The following is a 21,869-nucleotide window of genomic DNA, read 5'->3' on the forward strand; positions in this document are numbered from 1 at the left end:
ACAAATATCCAGTGACACACTTGGCTCTAATTTAGGAAGTCTCACACACTGATGGGCCTATTTCTCTCTCACTGGAGAGCTCCACTCCTCTCTCAAAGTCCTCTAATAAGTCAAGAGCTAGTTACGAACTTGCTAGATCAGTGCCCTGGTTTTAAGCTAGCGTTTATGCTAGCAGCATAGCATTTAGTGCGATGATGTGTCTGATTTTTGTCCACTCATAACATTTACAAAAAAAAAAAAAAACATTCATGCTCCTCAGGACATGTTGTGCTATTTAGCAAATCTTGGAACGCTAATTAATAAGCATTAAAATCAGCATGGCGGCATTGTTATAGTGAGCGTGTTGGCATGCTGTTAGCTTTCAAATGACTGGTGGGCTTGTATTTTGCAAATACCTGCTTATAACTCCTTTCCAGGATGTGAGGTATAATCTAAGAATAAACTGAGCCGATCAGAGAACCCAAAACAAGCACAGGAAAAAAAATAAATAAAAAAGTGAAACCAATTTTTAATCTAAGGGAAACGAGATAGTTTGAGTCTGTGTGAAGTGGTTCCATTGAGTAACACACCGCTCCCACATCTGAGAGAATGAATGAGTGAGCGTTTTCAGTCCTGGAGACAGACGCTGGATGCCAGACGACGACAGGGCGCTCGTAATTCCTCCGTGCCATAACCAATATTTTTTTGTGCAGGGCTGCGTGTCGGTACCTGCAGCATCACCTTCCAGTGTCTCCTCCTGAACTGGATGTTTCATTTCTTCTCATAGACGAAGAGAGGAGTGTGTGTCTTCGTTAAGTCAGACGACTTAACGGGGGGCCATTCTCCCAGAACTATAAATACCACTTACTAAGTGTTTGGTTTGCATTTCGGGATGACAGCTGCACGTGATATGCCATGTGCCATGTGTTCTCTCTAAGTATATGGCTGTTTGATATAATTGTCATCTAGGTATCTCCTGCTTAGCTAGCAACAGGCTTATTACTATATACACTATTAATGATTCCAGGAGCTGGAGACAGTGATATTTAGAGCTCCCAGACACAAATCCTGTGGATCTCCACATCATGTCATTAAAGCTACACAACCAAATGTTTGTTAATACGAACGAAAGAGAAAGAATGGACACAGGGAGCACTTTTCTAAGTTCATTGTAAACAAACTCTATCCATATCACCCCCGGTGGCTTCAAGTTAAAGCTGACTCCTCTCACAACAAAGATTAGCAGCTTTTGTCTGTTCAAGTTAGCCCTTTTGTTGTAGCACCATTACTCAAAGATGACGCCATACGCCGCTTCCATCGCCCCCCCTTTGTTCGGGGCCGGGCTTTGCAAAGGTTGCACTTCTGCTGTGGACTTTAGTTAGGCCTCAGGAAGAGCGTCCGGGCTGCCACCTCTGCCGATTCTGGCCCCGTCAGCTGGTTGGGATTTAGCTAAACACTCATTCAGCAAATGTGAATGAAGTCCAGCCCAGACGACCAGGTCCACGCGCTGAGGTGAAGCTTAACCTAGACGGGGATGCGGCCAAGTAAAAGAGGTATTCTTGTAGTTTAACACCACATTCAGTATAAATACCGAAGGATGTTCAATGTGGTCACTCAAATCCCTGCAGCAGTGAAACTTCATGGCGTACCTGCTACAAAAGAAGCATTTATTGTTGTGCACTGCCGTTTTTTGTTAAAGGTTTCGGCTCCAAAACAATATTTTCGTTTGCTGTCTAGTCTGCTGATTATGGGCTATTGATGAACTGATTATTCTTGTGATCTGTAGTGTCAAGTGTCACCAAAGATCCAGTCCCCCAGAGCCACAGGTGACATATTATAGCATCTTTTGTCTGACCAACAATGAGCGTCAATACTCCAAATTATGTCTTTGTGTGATATACGTACATGATGGAGAAAACAAGCAAATCGTCAAAAGCAAAAGGAAAACACACTGGATAATAAAGTAAAAGTACGTACGGTACATGGACAGAAGAAAGTATTTCCTTGCTCATAGTAAACAGTGGAAAAAAGGTTATAAAGACTTTCTGAAAAGCAATAATCAAGATAATGCTATGATTCGTCATTAAAACAAATCTGTAATCTGCTGTTTTGCAACTGAGACCTCTTAAATTCTTGATGCTGGCCATATTCTGTCACGTCACACCAATATACACTCATTGCCGACTCATTAGGTGGACTACTTAAAATGAATGGATCCATCTCCAACGGTCTCGCTCTAAATCTCACCCTCATGCAGGTTATGGTATTCAAACATATGAAAGAGTTGTTGATTCAACTGTGCTTTCGTTTTGGAGGCTGCGGTTAGTAGTTTTGTTCTGCAGTCACTTGTTTCTATTATTTTGACAAACCCCATTGTAGTCAGTGGGCTTGGCCGAACAACAGAAACATTCAATGTTTGATTCAATCCAGTTTAACCGCCGCACAAACTACCTCCTCCACAACGATCATCCAGTTTAATCACCACCCAGTCCAATAAAAACTGAACATTAAAACAGTCACGAAGGGGGATTTTCACCAAATGATTTGGAAAATGATTGTCCATCCATATAAAACCTTTGCTCTGCCCTTCACGGTGTCACAGGATTTACAATAGCCCTACTTCTGCCTGGCCATGGTGGAGCAGGCAGTCCCGATCCACACATCCACTCCACGTCTTCCCGCAGTCATTTTTTAAACCACCTCCACTTTGGAGCAGTGAAAAACACACCAGCATTAGGGCAGCAGATGACCCGGCGCAGCGGCGAGGAGCACAGCAGTCCTCTCTAACAAATGAAAGGATGGGGGGCATCAGCAACAGCTGAATTCAGAAACAAATCTGGACCGGGGGCCGCGGGGGGACGACCACTCTCTGCTCACTCTTGGGGGACTTTTGTTGGATTTACATCAACATGCCATTTGCCAAAAGGGTCGTGGAACCTCAGTTACTGTGCAGGTATGAGATCCCGAACGAGGAGGGAGCGCTGTTCGAGGATCTGGTCTCCATCAGTAACGTGGCTCTGTCCCGGACCTTGCGGCAGCTGTCGGACCTGGCCAAACATGCCTGCTCCATATTCCAGGAGCTGGAGGGAGAGCTCTCGTCCACCAGCCAGCGGGTCAGGGGTCTGCAGGGCAAGATTAACCAGCTCCAGCAGACCTGCTCCGAGCTGGACCCCAAACAGGAGGCAGTGCGTGAGTACCGACCCTCTTATTAAAGGCTCTCTAACAGGGAGCAGCACGCGGCTCCGAGGGGAAAGTGCGCGAGGAGGCATCATTTTTCCTCAGTGACTAAAACACAAACATTATGACGTAGGTTATTTAAAGGGATCTTTAGCACGCGCGTCTCGCTGTTGGGTTATTACTAAATGGTGCGAGTTTAAAACCTGCCCAAACTCGCATTAAAGTCACAGCGTGACGCCAGCGAGGTACCGAAAGCCACTTTTTTTAAACTTTGACATGTGTTTACGATTCATTTCGCCTTTCGTCTTCACTGAGAAGCTGCGCTGCTGCGTTCACGTCTTCTCCCAGTCCGAGGGGCGTGTGTCCAGACCTCATGCTAGCAGCAGACCTTTCCCCGTAGCTATTACACGGGTGTTACTCATCCACGAACACACTTAACTCTTTCCCGTAGCCGTTGCTTTGTGTGCCTACGGTTAAATAACAAGTGGTCCATTCGGGAAAAGTGAGTGTTTCTCCTTCAAATGCTGTCGCAACATTTAATAGTTTGTTGACATTTTAAAACTCAACGCTGGTCTCAGCGTTTTACTGGTAATGTTATTTGGAAAGGATGAGGAGTGACCAGAGTTAGAGGTCTCAAATGTTAGACATGATGTTCATGGTTGTCCTGCTTCATCTGTTGAACTTTGCTTGGCCACCAGTGGGAATTCATTACCCTGATAACACAGCATGTGGCCATCGCCTGGCTCTTTTAATCTTTGTGCCCCCTCTGTGTGTGTGTGTGTGTGTGTGTGTGTGTGTGTGTGTGTGTGTGTGCACGTGTGTGTGTAAGCACTTAGGAAACCTGTGCACCCCTCTCCATCTCCCACAACGATCCATCCACAGCACAGTTCCTGCAGCCCCTCTCCTTAAGTTTAGGTTCAGCAAGTCCTTGCATGTTCTCCAGACCCCGCTTCCTGTGGTCCCTGAATGGGTTATTTCGCCCGGGGGTATTTACATGCGGGGTGTAAAGGACCCGTCCTAAACCCAGCATAAACTTTGAGATGTCTGCAGGGATTTGTTTTTCGCCAGCAGATGTTTGTACCTCTTGGCGGAGTGGCCGTCTTGTTTTGTTAGCATCCGTCGTGTTAAGTGCGGTCACAACAGTCTGCATGTCATTGACTCATCCTGGCTGTGGGTTATCCTGTAGCTGTAATAGTCAACGGTGCATAAGAAAACAGTTTATCTCATCGGTTCTTCTCGGCCCCTACGTTCCTTTTGAAGCAAAACCGGTGGGAAGTGGTGGTAGTCGTTGATCCTTCAGCTCTCTCAATTTAACCCGTCTCTGTGCAGACTTCAGAAGTTAAAAGACATGTTCTTGAATTAACCACCAGATCTCATGAATGGAAAAAAGTGATATTACCGGGTAAATCAAACCCCTTCATCCTGCGTGTTGTTGCCCAGGACATCTTGCATGCAGGGCTTCTAGATAACTCCTTTTCCCTGGAGAAAAAAAAGTCTAATTACTCTTAATTGTGCTTTTCATATGAATGCCGCTGGGGCAGCCTTAAACAACAGTACCCTCCCTCATCTGAATGACAATCGGTGTAAATGGAGCAGTTCGGGCCACACAGGGCTCAGTGTGCGGGGGTTGGCCTTTATGATGGGGCTGTGACTTGTCTACAGAAGGAGGCCGTGGCTACAGACATGTTCATCATCACGTCACATGTTGACCTGTTGGTTCGATGTCACACCGGTTTGTATTGGATAATATAATACTGCGATAACCTCTGTGGGGGTTGTCAGAGGTGCTGACACATTTGGGTCAAACGGCTTTGTTTACTAGAAGTGCAGTGTTTTCACTTTTGCTTCATCTCATATTTGGCCTTTTATTCTCTGCCCCAGCTATATCCAGTAACATGTGTACTCAGTGCTCAACGGACTCCAAATATAGACACTTATGTGTTCCTCCTACTGTCCATGATTTATTGACATAGCTATTTATACAAGGGAATTCAGCTAAATAATACAGAAAGTTCTTTTTTTTTTTAACAAACGCTTAAAAAAAAAAAAGTCAGGAAAGGCGACAAACCGCTACCGATCCAAATTCTCTTTCCCTTTCATCCTCCATATACACCAGGCGCCTGGCATACATCCGTCAGCTTTGTGTTTAGACAGCTCTCCTGTGACATCCACTCAGTTTGGCCTCTTTTTCACTGCAGGAACTCAGGGCAGGCGCGAGGTGGTGAATGTTTACAGGAGCAGCCTCCTATTTGGCCCTTTCAGCCTTTGTGTTTCCACTGTGTGTGGAGGATCCACCGGACTCGCAAGATGACGTTGTGTTTTTGTGACGGCAGCAACCGTGACGTAAATTCGCCAGTTGAGCGAGTCGACGTTGAGACCCACCCAGGGAGATTTTCAGGGCCCGTGAGAAGTATCTAACCTTCATAAAAAAACAAAATGGCAGAGAAAGAGGTCTTACAGGGGCAGTTCTTGTGGTCACTCAAAGGTGCAGATTGCCATAAAATGGAAGAAGGTGGAATACCATCAGAGCTCCTCCGGCAGACCGGGCCCTGTGGTGCTGTCCCATGTTAGAGCACATTGGTTTTAAGTTACAGAGCTCAGTGTGGAGGGGGAGCTGCAATACTTTGCGGAGGCAACTGGCCCTCTGGCTTTTCTGGTCCAAGAGCACATGGCTGGCAGTTTACCACATTCTTTGTACAAAGCAATCCAGAGACTGCCTCACAACACCAAACAATAGTCTCTCAGCCCTAAACAGTAAAACCGAGTAAAACCAAAAACAGAGCACACACGAAAGCAAGAATTCCTTATCTTCCCAGCCCTGGGTCACGCTCCCCTTGCTCGGTGTGGCCTTAAGAGTGATAGGACGCGTTATCGGTTGTAGTATTACAGCATAAATCCTAAAACGCTGAGTAATTCCCGAAGACAAAGGCTTGAAAAAGGCTGCATATTTTTACCATTTAAGCCATGGACTTGCGGCCCTTAGAATTTGTCATTACTGAACTTAGAGGTGCTCTTGGCTTTCGTCCGCACTGTTTTTCTTCCTGCTTAAACCGCCCCTCGACAAAAAAAAATTGCGCGCAGAGTATTTATGCTCTGCAGTTACCATCCTTCCTGTGCCTTGATTTCGGTCCAGTATTCCACTCCAGCGCCATGACGTTCTTGCACCTCTGTGAACCTCGGCGGCCTGGAAGCAGAGTTCCTGTGGACAGCGGTGGCGCAGCAAATATGCTACTTTAAACTCTGCTGAAGCAGCTCGGGCCAGGCACAGGCCACATTAGCTTTCTGACCGCCCTTCCCTTCTGCATTTCATTGACCCAGTCCAGCCACTACGGTTGACTCTGATGTACTTAGTGAGGCTGTATTGACGAGCCAACGCACAGCCCATTTGAGTTCAATATCTGTCAGTTTCGGAATTTGCCGTAAAGCTTTAGATAATGTACGGAATAAAATGTTTTGTCTTTAGGCTGTAGGCTTTAAATAGTTAATTGAAAGAAAAGAGCCGCATTAGTTCTTCTTGGATCGAGAGACTCTGCTTCTCTTTTCCCTTTCATTGTCACAACTGTATGCATATTTCTGCAGGTCCAGACAACCTGCCATTGATATAGTACCCTGCTAATTATAGAGCACATTTCAAAGAGTTTGCCCATTCATTCCTGCACCAACCCCCCCTCATCCCTTTCCTCCTCTTCCCAGACACACACCAACTGACAAAGCCTAGACAGCCTTCGTGTCTTCTTGTTTTCCTGAGGCGGTCATAATATAAATGATGTCATTTCTTTTGTACTTCCTTATAGCCTGACCTTTTTGGACCTGGATATGAAAAGTCATTCATTCAATCCGTTGAGAAGGATCGCACGTGTGAGAGTGCGGCCTTAATGCCATCTTTGTGCTCCATTAACTGTGCGTGCGTCTCAGCACCTCAGCCGCCGGTGGATTGCCTGGCCCGCGATTGAAGTGGTTTCTGCTGAACTGTTCCTGTCAAGTCAAGCATTCCAGAGAGCCAGTGACCAGGAAACCACAGTGCTCGCTTGCATTTCTGGGACCTTCCAACCCCACGCACGCTCCCTGAGTTCATCTGGAGAGCTGGTGTCAAGAGTGGAGACGAGGGTGGGTGGGTGGGGGGGAACCAGAGGCCGTATTTGTTTATGAAAGGAGGCGTTTTGTTAAAATTAAGGTTTCACGGAGTTGCTTGAGGGAAACGTGTGAGCTATTACACTTTACATTCCTGTGGTCGGACCCTCCACGAGAGCAAGTGCTCCTGAGTCAGACTCCCCGCGCTAGTCTTGTGTGTGTTATCAGGTGCATAGGCTAACATTTGTGTTGAGGGCCTCGCCGTCCTGTAAAAACGTTCTGCTTTTATATTATCAGATTCCTCCAGAGGAACTTAAGCTCTAGTTTGTTGTTGGCAGGAGGTGATTGTTTTTTCTTCTGCAAGAAATCGCCCATGATACGATATCTGACTGCCCCGAGCTGTGGATACGAGCCTCCTCCACGTGTGCACGCTCCGGCTTATTAAATAACATTCCCCTCGCTGGCAGTCATTACTCTTTATGGAGTCCTGAGTGTGGGGCCGAAAGCACTAGTGGGACAATTCAAGCCTGTCCTGAAGTAGAGGTGGGGGGGCACAGTCATCCACCCCCTGACCTCAAAAGACGGCTGACCTCCCAACCCCCCCCACACACCCCTTCAAAACACAAAAGAGCAAACACAGCCGCCTCCATCTTGCTTATCACCCACTCTCTAAAGACTTGACCGGCCAATTAGAGTGGATTTAACGTTTGACATGATATTGAATAGCCACAGGTCAGCAGAGCGGCGGAAACCAAAGTCTGATTAAACTGCCGGAGTCCGCTCAAGAAGGTGAACGGAGCCCTTTGGCCGGTGCCGTCGCTCATGGCTGGAGACAAACTGAGACGTGAAGGGCAAAATTTTAGGTGTTTGTTTTGTCCTTTACCTCCTTTAGTCTCTGTAAGTCGACTCCTGGTGGCCCACTGGGCAGCGGCAAAGTGAACACACTCAATGACAGTTGTGTGTGGTACCTGTATCTGGACATTTCTTCTACACAAAGTCTCCTTTTTTTTTTTTTTTCAAAGAGAAAGCAGCTCTCTGTCCATTGTTTTCCTTTTCTGCAGCACCTGCCAATGTTTCCATCCAAACCCACATGTCGCACATGTTCAATACGCAGCGGAACCTACAGCGTTTTCACCGTAGATCAAACAAACACACGTCTGACTCTGGGTTAAACCAACTCTTTACTGCAGCGTGCAATTTACAGCACCTCACCGCATTCTTTTCCGCCGCAACCTGGAGAAATATTGACAGCTCAGAGGGCTATAAAACCATTGCCGGCTGCTCTTTGTCTCGCTGCAGCTAGCCAGAAGGATTTCATGCCACCTGTGTTGGTTTCCGTCCCTGACTCAGAATGTCTTCAAGTTGTATCGTATCCCAGACTTTCCTGTCGGACCACCACCCTCACAAAGACTTTAACTGTTATGTAATGGAATTATTCATAAGTCCCATCTCTGGATCTTTGCAGGAACAGATAAAAAGTTAAGTAAAATTCCAAGGGACTCTCCTGCGCTTAGACGATGTGAATAGCTGGCTCACTATCTCATGAGAAAGATTAGTAGGAAGGAAGAGATAAAGGATCTTAGACTCCGATGGTGAGCTGTAAAAAAAGAAAAGAATAGGTTGATATTAGGTAAATCCCCCCTTGCTACTTGAAAGACTTACCTTTTACCAGTCAATCTTATTTATACGTTGTGGTACATTGCAAATACTGCCCACCCTCATGTGATGTCACCTTAAGTTTGAAAAGGCTGGATAAAGACAAAGATGTAAGTTAAAGCTGATTCAGTTTTTTAAAAAAAGGAAGGAAACATGCGGATTAGAAGTCTCTGCCATCCTGTTGTTTAGACTGGGATCTGACAGGAATGCGAGCTTCCCTCACTTCGCCTTTGCACAGGAGCACACGGATCAGTCGGGCCGAGTCTCTAAAGTTGAAAGAGCCGTCTCATCAATCATCTTACCATCACGCAAGTGATGCAAAAACACAAAGCACCTGCTCCGTATGAGGGCGTGTGTGAATGGAAGGCTCTGCGGTTTTCGGTTAAGACTATTTGATTTCTGCTGAGTTTTTTTTTTTTTTTTTTTTTTCAGTTTTTTTTTCATGCCGAATTTCTGGTGTTGAGTGATTTTTTTTCTTTTCAGCTTAAATTGGCCGTTCACTACTTCCCCCTAAATCATAACGTAGCAACCGAGGACAGCCATAACAGGCCTGTCTAGCTCTGAATTTCTCATGCTGTGGAAGTGAGCACGGAGTTGTTTTAAGTGCAATATTAAGTGCTTAAGACATCTGGAGCAATACCAAAAAAAGTAAAAAAAAAATGGAAGCTGCAAAATAAGTTAACAGGCCGTATTTCTAATGCCAAGGCCCATGTCATCAACTAACTATATTAGTTTGCGAGGTTACAGTTCATGTTACAAACCCCTTTTCAAGAGTGGCACATATCGTGGAAAGTATTTCCCATGGAGTCGTGTATACTGTACAAATTTGATTATATTTAAGACCCTCAAAACTCATTCTTTCGATTCAGAACAAGTCATCAAGACACAGGCCCAGAGACGGCTACAGAAGTTGGCTCATTTTAATAATTTTAGCCTTCCAAGCTGGCCGGCTGCATCTGTTTTGCGAAGATTTGATTGATTTTGACTCTCTTTGCCTCTAACCGCTTTACTGAATGATAATGGTAATTCCCCTCAACAGGATCCAAAAAAACGCTGCTTCCACTCCAGCAGGCATTGCTGCTGCCGCTGCTGATGAGGCCTCAGTCAGAAAAAATTAAAATTTTCCGCGTCGTCCGCAACAAACGCTTGTCTGACCTCGTACGCCTCCTCCTTCACCCCCTCCTCTCAGGACGCCTGTAATTTCAAGCCAAACTCACTTTTCATGGTCTTATCTGCTTCCTGCTGACTGCGCGCCCTCCGGTGGGTCTTGTCACCGTAACAGGCCGCCGGAGCGCTGCTCGTTAACGAGCGTCGGTGACCTGGATCGCGGGTTTTTCGTTTGCTTTGCTTCTCGCCGGCACAGGGCGTTCTGCACATCCATGATCTCAGAGCTTGAGCGTCTGACTTTCGCTTTTAGACTTCACAACAGATGTGCGTAATTTTTAACGCCTCAGGTAACGCTGGCTGGCAAGCTCCGACAATGATCCGAGGCCTCCGCACAAGCTCTGCTGGACGTAAACACGGACATCATAACATGTCCAGAGAAGAACATGAAAGGGCGACTGTTTCCCTCCTGACTCATCGGGCCCTGAGGCATGCGCAAGTTCACCCTCCTTTAGCTTTTGTCCCTCCCTCCTTCAAACCCTCCTCCTCTGGGACGTTTCCTCTCCGTCCGGATTTATCTTTTATTCTTGCCAGTAATTTCAGTCCCGGTCCACTCCCTCTGGCATGTTTTTTTAGATTTTCTTCTCCTCCTCTGACTGCGAGCTCTCTCTGCGAGTCTCTCCCTCTCTATCGCTGTTCTCACTCATCACACTATCCCAGTTTCTTATTTTGGGATTCAGCCAGTCCTGCTCGCAGCAGCCCCACTGGGGAGAGACCGTCCTGCTATAGCAGCGAAAAAGCTCTGCACCACGAAAGTGGATGACCTGCTCTCCATTATGTGCTCCTTTTTTAGTTCTCTCTATTAAACATTCACTGACCGCCAATCAACCCTGAGAGCCTACGCTTTGTCCTCTCCGTAGTAAATGGGTTTGGTTTAATATTTGATTCCGAGCCCTAACATATAAATCTGTCCACAGTGAGTTTTTGTGAATGCCCGTCCAGGCCTCGAGCTCGCTCTTCTCCGGGTTTCCAGAACTTCATTGCAGACAAATGAGTAATCAGATGTCCCTTGGCTCAGCTGGAAATAGAGACATGATTCACTGGAGTTCCCAGTGAATGCTTTCGGTTTTATTACGACCATTGTTATTGATCTCATGACACACCAGACTTCCACAGAGTCCGCAGTAAACAGCGTTCACCATTAGATATTTAATTACAAGAACATGGGAATTGTGTAGCTTACCATTAATCTATCCTACGTGTCTCCAAGACGAGGATTCTCGCCATAGAAAAAGATCCAGTTACCAATCTAAAGTTGGTTCACCAGGGAGTTCTCTCTGGGAACTTCCACCGACATCCGAGCACCCAAATCCTGTATCGAATGAGAAGCGGCATTGTTGCTTCGCCACAATGAGGGCGCAGAAACAGTTAAATCCTCAGACTCCACCTGTTTATGTTCAAACATACTATGGCACTGTGCCTCTCCAGAACTGTCTGGAGCTGTCTTACTGTTAAGCAGCGGTGTAATTCTACCATAACAAACTACAGCCATGTTTACTGTACCCTCGAGGAGCCAAGAAATAGTACAGTTCATCAATACTCAAGTGGAAGGAGACTGGGGGAATAAGAAGTAAGATGATATTTGGGACAAACCCCCGTTTTATATCCCCCATCAAAGCCGCTGAAGGGGTTTGTGATGATCTGCCCAGTCTGTCCTGGCAGCTCCCCACACAAGCCGCCATCCATTTCAGAGCAGCCTACTGTAAAATCTCATCCCTCATTTTCAGCCATGCAGTTTTTAAGTAAATCACTTTTGTCTCCTGATCTGTGGCTCTCGCTAAAAGATCAATGATAGTATCGAGAAAACAGCTCTGAAGATCATTTGCTTTGGATGCTGTTATGTAATCAGAGCGAAGGGACGGTCCCACGAAGCAGAGATGAATGGCATCTGCTCTATGAGATGAGGAGAAAATTGCCTGGAAAGCTTTCTTCTTTTTTTTCGGCTCAGTTATTTTGGTAGAGAATGAATGCTGTGGTGAACATTGAAAACTGGTAATCAAAAGAGAATACCAACCATCTGAACGCAGCCAAAGAGAACAAAGGTGAATTCAAAGCTGAGGCAGGATCTGAGTTTTCCTTTGATGCCACGGTCTAAAGGAGTCCAACACTGATACTAGAAACCAGAGGTCATTACAACGGGCAAAGAGTCCAGGTTTATTTTAATGTGACACATGACCCTGGCCTCATTTTGAACAATTCAGTTGACCTCGGTAACTGTATACATGTGCATTAATAACTTAATAATGTCGCATGAAACATGATTTACAGTTATGGCTTTGACTTGTTTTCCATGTCCGACTCTGGGGAAATAGTTGCTGGAAATAACTTTGTACGGCGAGTCATTTATGGGAAACGCGAGGGCTGTTGACCAGCGTTGCGTCACAGGACTAATAGAGGGTCCGCCGGCTGCGGCTTGTTCACATCACTTTATCTGAAGAGCGTGTTCCCTCCCTGGGGCTGGGGCTGGGGCTGGAGCTGGAGCGGTAGCAGGATGTGGTCCACGGGGGAAACTACCCAAAGGTGCTGCTGTGTTGTCAGAGACTGAAAAGCCCCATCTGTTGGCCGTCGGCCCAGGGCTCATAGCCCTCGTGGAAGGTGTCTTTCATTAGGAGTGTGGACTTTCATTTTGACTCTGTCCTCCCGCAGGAATACAAATGAACTCTAACCAGACGTCAGAGTTTATTTGTCTATGTGTGTGTGTGTGTGCAACATTTTCCTTTTGCCTTGTGGGAAACTTTGTAAAACACTTTTTATTGCTTGGCCAAACGTCTCCAAATATTTCCTCAGAGTGTGAAGTTTGTGTTCTTAACAAGACCAATATATATATGTATGTATATATATATATATATATTTTACATCTTATAATAAAATTGGTAGTGGTAAAACCTGCCTCCCAACCAGCTGCTGACTTTTAAACCCATGTGATTCTGAGGGAGGAGTTGTTGTACTGTTTAACAGAAGATCTGATCTAGTTAAATTAGACCGGCCGCGATGTCGCTCACGTTACTAGAGTGTTGTAGCTACTTGTTAGCTTGGCTCAGGTATAGTTTTCAAAGCGTTTTTCTGTACTTTGGAATAGGCAAATTACCCATTCGTCTGCGTTGAGAAGTGTGTCCTGCTATCCTCACACTACAAATTTGACTAGATACAGAATATTTGCATGTAAAATATGTACAGTACAGTATGCGGGCAAAGGTAGAAATGCCTTTACATCTCCATGCATCCTGGATGTATTTTGCATGCAGTCGCGTTGGAGCCAAGTGGAAGTGTGCCAGACGATCCTTCTAGAAAAGATAAACACGTGGAGGCTGGGACGCAGACACTGGAGCGGCGGTGCAAATGAAATGGAAAGCAGGTCTTGAATGGTTGCCACGCGGAGACAGACCGGCGTTGGGACGAAGGCCTACCCTTGCAGATGTCTTTGTGCAGGCGAGCCGCGTGCCAGCTGGCTGGCTGATGGGAAGTTTTGTGTGACTCATTACCTCACCATTGAGGGACACAAAGCAGGGGCACCCTCAGCCGTCAGAGCTGGGAGTCTCCGAACCTCCCGTCTACACCTTAACGTGAGGCCAAGGTCACTGCCCCCATGCTGGGACGCCGCCTGGCTGCTTTGCCGCCCGGCAGCCAATCAGGAGCAGGGATCTCGGCCACGGGTTGTGTTTGAATGAGGGCGTCAGTTTGAAGTCTTTCCATTCACTTAACGTCTGAACTGTTACCTTGGCAGCGCTTTGTCTAAGGGAAGAAATGCCCCATTTGAAAGCATTTGGCAGAACACATTGACGACCATTGATTTGAATTCTTCCCCTACATGTGTCTCCCTAAAGTGTGCCTCTGTCTTTTTTTATTGCCCCGCTGTTTGTTCACTTTCAACCTAAATGCCACGGTGGCACCAGGCTGTGACAGAAATGCCTCATTTATCTCTGTGATGATGTCCATTCATTCCTGTCATAAAGCTGTTGTTCTTTTGTCGAGCCAACGAACCTCCTTGTTAGTTTGAGCAGGGCCGACTCCGAGTGTGGGAGGGTGTATTTTCTGTGTGTATTTTCAGAGGAAAAAGGGAGTGAGTAAGGCGGATCAAAGAGCGTTTCATTGTAACAGAATAACACCTTGTAATCAAAAGTGTATGCGCCGTGTTTCAGGAGATCCAGGTTGTAGACGGGGAACTGAGATGAAGGAGCAGATATGGTGTGAATAATATCCACTGTGTTATTCTGGGCTTAGAAACATAATAAATACCCAACTGCATACTCAGGCAGATTATGACGACTTAGCAAAAGCAACAGTAATTTCTCTGTTTTTCTTTGCTCTCTGCGTTGAGGGGTTGTGTGGGTTTTTCATTTCAGCTCATATCAGGCTAACCCTCCCATGTGAATGTGGGAACCTGTAAGACACTGCCAGAGCCATCTGTGACTCTGCAGATGGCCCCGCTTGTTAAAGTGGGCCATGGTAGGACCCTGTCGTCTACCCAGGACGGGACAATGGAGATTACGGGTGTCTGATCTCTTGGTTTAAACACAGTCTGAGGACTGCAGGACACGGGGAGGGGCGCGCTGACCTGATCTTTGAATCACACCATTTTTTTTTCATCCACATCAAGGAATTACAAGACACAAAGTCAACTGCCGTGTCACCGTTAGTGATACATGTGTTTATAGAACACAAGTTATCTCACATTTAGGAGGCTGAATTTGAGTCTCCCCTTCAGCCCAGTTGTCCCTCACTTGTGCCTGCCTTTTGTTGTGTTGTGTCTTTTTATGGTGGCTTTTTCGTTGGAAGCTTTGCATCCAAGGCAATGGTAATCATTTACAGAGGCCAAACCTGGTGAACACGGGTCAGAGAAAAATGTTTTTTTGGTATTGCATCAAGCTTTGGTCTTGTCTGTACTCTCTGAAGCACATTCCCACACCCTATTTGGTGCTGTGTTTTTCATGATTGTTGTTGATGTTGGTGCTTTGCCAGAGAATTATCTGTGTGCTCAACCTGAAGGGCTGCCAGAGTGAAACATGGTATCTCTGGGACGGTCTACAGTGCTGTAATAGCAAGGGAAGATGAATCATCTTTGCTTTATATTGGCAGCCCCTCAGATTTTCATTCAACTAAATGTCTGTTATGTGACTGTCCGTCGCTGAATGAGGTAACGCATTGGGGATTCAGCCTATAGCCCGCTATTGCAGTATTTCAACATTTTTGTTATGATAAACTGAGGAAAATGTTGTATTAACTTACTGGTAACATGAATACGAAGGCCTAAATCATCATCAGATGTGTCTACAAAAATATTTGAGTGTAATTGTACGAGAAGAAGCAGCCACAGTGGGCTGTTACATGAAGAGCTGCAGGCAACAGGCTTCACACCTCCAACTTGTCATACCCCTTTCACATGAAAATACCAGGTTGACGATGGATTTGTTGTTTGTTTTTTTTTTCCTGCTGTCACACATCATTGCATTGATGATGTCATCATTACACATTTAAGTGCGCCGAATCTCCTCTTCTCCACGGATGCAGAGCAGCTCGCAGATCGTGATCGATAAAAAAGTGGGCCATATGTGCAGTTCACATCAAGATTATACCCGGTGCAATTTCCTGAACATGACATAGGGCTAATTCACCTATGCGTTTACATTAACGATCATGTAACAACACATATGATTTGTTTGATTGAAAAAAAGGGCCAAAAATCTCTTTTCAAAGATCTGTCTCTTATAGGAGTAAACCAAAACCTTACTTTTACTAGGTTTTTGGGCTGCTCGCAGCCCTGGAGCTTCTACAGTGACAAAGTCTGACAGGCCATCCAGTGACAAAATCAGAACGTAACAGGCAGGTACATCTACGTCATCATGTAAATTAGTGGGTCGACGTGGCATTCCTGTTCACATCAAAGCCGAGCTGATAAAATCACGAGTTGATTATCGTATCGTTTGTGTTTTTCATTCGACGTGAAAGGGGCTTCAGAAAAGGAAACCAACTCCTTTCACTGAGCCCTGCCATCCAGACTCGGACTGCAGCGTGGAAAAAGCAGAATTATTGCCTGACAACAGCAGTTTGTCAGTCTTTCCTGATCAGCTACTTGTGTCATGACAGTGCATTCTGGGAGCACAGATACTGTTTTCCTTTGGACCCTACTAGTTAAACGTGTACTGATCCTGATCTTATTGAGGAAGTGATAGCCAGCCAGCGAGAGATTACAGTAAAACACTGAGTCAGACTCTCTCGGCTGCCTCATTTAATGCGAATAGTTGATGCGATGAACTTAACATTTGGTTGTTTCCCTCTTTTCATGTGGTCACAGATGGTGCTTTATAAGTGTGTGTTTTGGCATTACGTTTGAATTCCGAGTTATTGCACCACAATCACTTGACTTGTTCCTCTTCCCAGAGTTTTTGTTTTCGTGACCCCTGCCACGAGAATACTTAAGAAATCTGAGACGTTGGGAATGATCCAAGGCTAAGGTATCCTAGAGTGATTTACTTTCTTTTCAAGCCCTCTTCATCCGTGAAACACCTTGTAATTTATGACTTCATCCGAGGGAGTGAAACGTTCCCTGAAAATGGGCGGGGTGGCTTTTGAATCCGAATAATAAAGGTGATTGAAATGAATATAGCCTGTGTGTACTGTATTACTTAAGTTGCTGTCATAATGTATCGGCTCATATAATTGATTTGTTACATTGTCATTTGCGATCTGTGGTTTTAGAACAAGATCTTTATAATAACAACCAGAAAAGGTCTAACTGTAAATTACGGTCGGATGTAATTTTTTCAAGATGTTGCGAGATAACTTAAATGCCTGAGTGAAGCTTTTAATGTCTTTTGATTGTATTATATTGCACCATATGCAATGCCAAGTCAGACTTCATGTCCACTCCAATGTACTTAGGAATTTAAGAGCTAATAACATTTCAGAGTTAATTTGAGGGTTCAGTCTGTCATCCATCCCTCGATCCCTGCTCACCCCATGTCAATGCCTCTATTATGACACAGACGTCACGCTGCCTTCTACAAATGGCAGTATGTTTCAGCAGCACACAGGAATACATGCCTTTCCAGTGATGTCATATGCAGCCAGTCATGCCAATAAGTAAGAACTATGCCGAGCTTCTTCTTTGAAAGGCACTGGGCAGCTGCTTTCTCGTTCTCCATCTGTGTGAAACGTATATGTTCAACGTGGGCCTTTGTCGCTCGGTGGCGATGGCACTGACCCAGGGTCAGGGGTTCGAATACCGCCGCGGCCACCCATTGTGAGAATACATACATTTTGTGGTATTTTAATTCAGTTTGATTTGGACCAGGTGTCCTCCTCTGTAAAAAAAGCAGTAGCCATATCGGAAGTGATTGGAGAGGAAACTGAGACTGAGGTGGAAAGTGGAAATAGGTGAAAGAATGAGGAGTGGTGTCAACAACGCCATCTGTCTGGTTCAGTGTGAGCAGACGGACTGTTAAGCACCCAATCTGTGTTTTCATACTGTCAGTCTCTTTCACAAGAGCGTGTTGCTTGTTTTTCAGGAAGGACTGAAGGACTTCGCAATTCAGTGCATGACTCGCGCACACCAGCCTCTCAGCTGCAGCCTGTAAAGCAGATTATTGTCATTTGCTTCATAAGAATTACCTTTGGCCTGGCTCAAAAATGTTTTGCCTGTGCCAAACGAAGCCGGTAGAACGTGTTCAAAATAGATCTGGTCTTGTTGATCTTTAGTTTACAGTTGAAACAGAGCTTAGGTCATGAATAAAGACCGTAAAAGAAAGGTAGATGACATTTGTTTGAAACCAAACCAACCAGAACCCCTTAACGGTTCATTGAGGCAGCCTTTTTAAATGTTGGAGCTGTATGGAGGCAACAGTTTATTTTCATGTGTATAGCCTCTTTCTCCTTCATTAGTCTTCCACTTAAGACTGACGGCAGAACAAGTCTGAGCTGAGCAGAGGTGTCCTGGCTCGGTTTGACTGTTACCATGGCAGCCGTAAACACGTTTGTTGCCACGAAGCTGAGATGTTTTACTGTGCGCATCCACTGATCGTCCCAGATCACACGAAGTCAGCCGTGATTAAGAAGCGTTTCTCTCAACATGTGTAATTCTAATGGGTTTACAGCAGGTTTTATGGCCTCATTTGCTGCGTCGCCGTGTGGAGAAATACACCCCGTTTTAAAACTCAAATACAAATTGGTCTGCTTGGCTGCTGCAGCGGGGCTCACGTGGGCCAACTATTTTTTTATTTTTTTCATTTATTGCTGACGTGTGGGAATGTCTGTGTATGTGATTTACACGGTTATTAATGTTGGGTTAGCGTTTAAGTGGATTTAATATGGAAGTGTTAACAGTGTGGATTGTTGGTGCCTGGTGTTGTAATCGTGTTGCTTATGTTGACATAGAGGGACGCCCGTGGGAGGGTTGCTGATCACAGAGACAAAGAGGCTTTTGAGGAGGCCTTCGGACGAGGCAGAAAGTTTATGATGAGATGTCAAAAAGGAGGGCAGCCTTCAGTAACGGGAATTTCACATGTAACTCTTAAATATATGGCATGTGTGTGGTGTGAATCTGTTACAGTTCTGTCCTGGAAAATCTTTTGAAATTCCTTTGAAGTAGAAGAGCTGCGGGATAACAACTGAGTCACTACTATGAATTTGCATTTTCCCCTGATCCCCTGGATTATGGCGCCTCATTTAATCTATGTATAATGACCCTGTGGGCTTCTTCCATATAGGTTAGTACTTTGTTTTTCGGGCTTGATTCCTGTCTTGTATCTTCAAAGTTGTTGTTACATGAGGTCCTACATTGCCATGCCATATGGTTTGCTTTGGTCACGGTCATCAGGTCGAGTATTGAGTGTGTGGTGACGAGAAGGAGAAAGAGAACAACCTTCCAGCCCTGACATTCCCTCAGGGCGAAGGAGTGAAGTGTGATGCAGGATACATTCCTCTGAGCCCAGATGTGACCCGTCCATCTGGACTTTTACTTTTTGCAAGGTCACAGATAGCTGGGGAGAACACAGAGGAAACCAGAAGTGTCTTGCTGTCATTTTGCTTGTGTTCTTTGTCAGATATCGCGCCATAAACACGCCGTTTTCACACCAAAGACGGCAACAGGCTCCGACCACAATCCGCCGAGACCTCATTTCCTTCAACAAACAAACTAGAAGAACGCCCCCAAAGGGACGTGGCTGCACCACGATTACTCATTGTTCATAAATTCACTTGAAGTTCAGCGCACAAACATACACCGGTCGGATCAGGTCTGTCGAAAGGCCTTGTGTCAGGGGTTACATTAGGTAAACCTCTCTGTGACCTTGGAGTTGTTTTCGCTGAGTGTTCTCTGAGAGTCCCGGCAGACTCGTAGACGGGGAGGAAAAGGGGAAGCATGTGGTCGGTTACGCATCCAACTCTCTCAACTCATTCAGCCTGTCAGATCAGACTGGGTCCTGCTCTGACACTGAACATTTAATATGGCCAATACTTCACATTGGTTGGCCTTCATATTGTCGGTTCACCTCAGTCTTACCGATGCCTGATGCTCTGTACATGACTTCCGTCCATCCTGTTTCACGTGCTTGTGCTGAGGGACGGAGGCATTTGGACTTGCACAAGTTGTTTATCTGTGATTCAGTTGCAGTGTGTCATCAGCATTGTTTCGCTTCGGCTTCATTGTATTCGTACAAAGGTCATCTCGTCACATTTGAGCCCGCAACATAAAACCAGCTCTCATTTTTGCGTTCGATGGGTCAGATGCCGTGTCTGTAACCGTGAACTGATTCAAAACACATTGGGGTGTGTACCTGACCTCAGACTGAGCTCCTTAATCTGGGACACTGGTTGCCCCTAATCTGGTGTTTGAAAAGGGATCCCGTGTTGGGCGGCACACGCCTGTCCCTGTGAAGTTTGGTGTCACTGCCGGCGACCCTCACAGAGAGACAAAGCATGTGGGGAAAATCCCCATTTCTTCTTATTAGTATTCAAACAGAGGCCCCGCCCACAAAAGCTCCGGTGACATCTGTTGTGTTGCGGTCTGATGTCACTGACCCATGCCGCCTTTTAGTCACGTGTTTTAATTCAAATATCTGCCGTAATTACAGGCCTGTTTCAGTAGTGCATAGTGAATCATTGATTCATTATCAGTCGTAAATATGGAAATCCCGTTTTAACCTAAATCAGGAGAGTAGTTCTTCCTTTACAACCTTCACCCTTTGCTTCCTTTCTTTACTAGTACTTCCTGTTTAGCTGAGGAGCTATTAACAGTCTTCCAAAAATAGAAACAAAGGCTTGAAGCAATAGTTTGACATTTTAGATAAAACCAGAAGGAGAAGGAAACCAAATGTACTAACAGGCAGCTTCCCTCCCTCCAAAAATGACAAACACAATATATTATTGTTTTTACACTTCACTGCGTAAAATCCGTATGGATTATTAGATCGTAATAACAGGAGATCCCCGTGGAGGCTGGCTTCCGCTCCACATGATTAAGTCTTCTTATAAGGGAAGCAGAGGTTTTTGTCAAAGGTTTGAACTATTCCTATTAATACTGTGTAACAACTCACTGGCGGTAATGGCTTTAATTCTTAAAAACCCGGATGGGCGTCAGAAGTGACGGTCTGATTTGTCAGAGCCGCTCTCTAGCGCTCTCAGTGTATTTACTGGATTTCTGACAATTCTCTTGTTCATGATTAGAGGCTCTGTGGCGAATCTTTGGAGCCACACACTTGTTCGTTGCTATTAGATTTCCACTGGGGCCTGCCAGGGCAGGATAAACTCCAGCTCGCAGTGATGTCACTACGCTTCAACTATAAAGTTGATGTGATTACCATCTTAGAAATCACTGTCAGGCTTGCGGAGACCAAATTACCACGCTTGTTCCCTCTCCCCCCCTCCCTCGCAGACGAGCCCCCTCGCTGCTCGGCTCCCTCCTCTCCGTCTCACTGCGTCTTCCTCAGTCTCTGTGCGAGTGTTCCTGTTGAGCCAGGTTCACCCTGCTGTGATATCATGCCCAGTGGAGCCAGACTAATCACAGTCACTCCCCGGGATCATTCCCACACTATATAAGCCTTTCATTCAGACGCGGGATTGTCTCTCCTGCTTAGTTGGAAGGGTGGAATAGGATACTGGACCTCTTGCGGAAGTTTGCTGAAGTTTTTTTTTTTTTTTTTCCCTTCCATGCAGCGTTCGTGTTCTACTATCGCCGCGGCTCGACTTAGCCCTGTGAAATACGTGCCAATTAAAAAATCCCTTATCTCGCTGCTCTTCTTTTTTCAAAGGAGCCTACTCGCAGGGCACCGGAACCGCAGCAAACTGTAAAAGCAGCTCGTGTGTGAGATCCCGGCGGGCTCTAAAAGCATTGTTGGCCTTGCTACCCCGCTCGCATTCCTGCAGCGCTCTTGAACAGCCTCCTGACCACACAAGAAGGCTAACGCCGAGGAGCCGAGGAGAGACGGAGGAGTTTGCCAGTTATCAAATATTTACTGTTTGCACGGTTATTCTTGCGCTTGTGTGCGGGCCCGACGTGCGGAGATCTGAGCCTCCGGGGGGAAGCAGATTAATGAACCTCTGACAATGTTTTGGCGCTCGGAAGTCGAGGAATTAGAGTTTAATTCGGAGCCGCTGATTAGCGAGGGCTGAGAGACGTTGTTTCGGGGGCCCGAAGACGAAGCCAGCCACACAAACAAACCGATGGGTCCTTTCACGAGATAAAAGCTGATTTAACGGGAGGGGCTGGTGGTCACGCATAACTGAGTGGCGGCTGCTGAGTCTGGGGTCTTTCACATGTGGAGAAAGGACATCTTTTGCCCCCCTCCTCCTCCTCCAATCCCCAACCCCCACAATTACACTTACATATT

At 45.9% G+C, this 21,869-nt stretch overlaps 1 protein-coding gene across 4 annotated transcripts in view; it reads left to right on the forward strand.

Annotated features, from left to right (window-relative positions):
- Positions 1-2,736: 2,736 nt before the first annotated feature.
- nhsa (Nance-Horan syndrome a (congenital cataracts and dental anomalies)) overlaps positions 2,737-21,869 on the forward strand; it is a 51,701-nt gene continuing 32,568 nt past the window's right edge. For all 4 annotated transcript variants that reach the window (XM_047587047.1, XM_047587048.1, XM_047587046.1 and 1 more), the window contains exon 1: positions 2,737-3,168. In XM_047587047.1, the coding sequence (XP_047443003.1) occupies positions 2,889-3,168 (280 nt within the window). In that variant the 5' untranslated portion in view covers positions 2,737-2,888. The remainder of the gene's footprint in view (positions 3,169-21,869) is intronic.

The sequence above is a fragment of the Mugil cephalus genome, chromosome 6 (genome assembly GCF_022458985.1).
Source record: "Mugil cephalus isolate CIBA_MC_2020 chromosome 6, CIBA_Mcephalus_1.1, whole genome shotgun sequence".
NCBI classification, from domain to species: domain Eukaryota; kingdom Metazoa; phylum Chordata; class Actinopteri; order Mugiliformes; family Mugilidae; genus Mugil; species Mugil cephalus.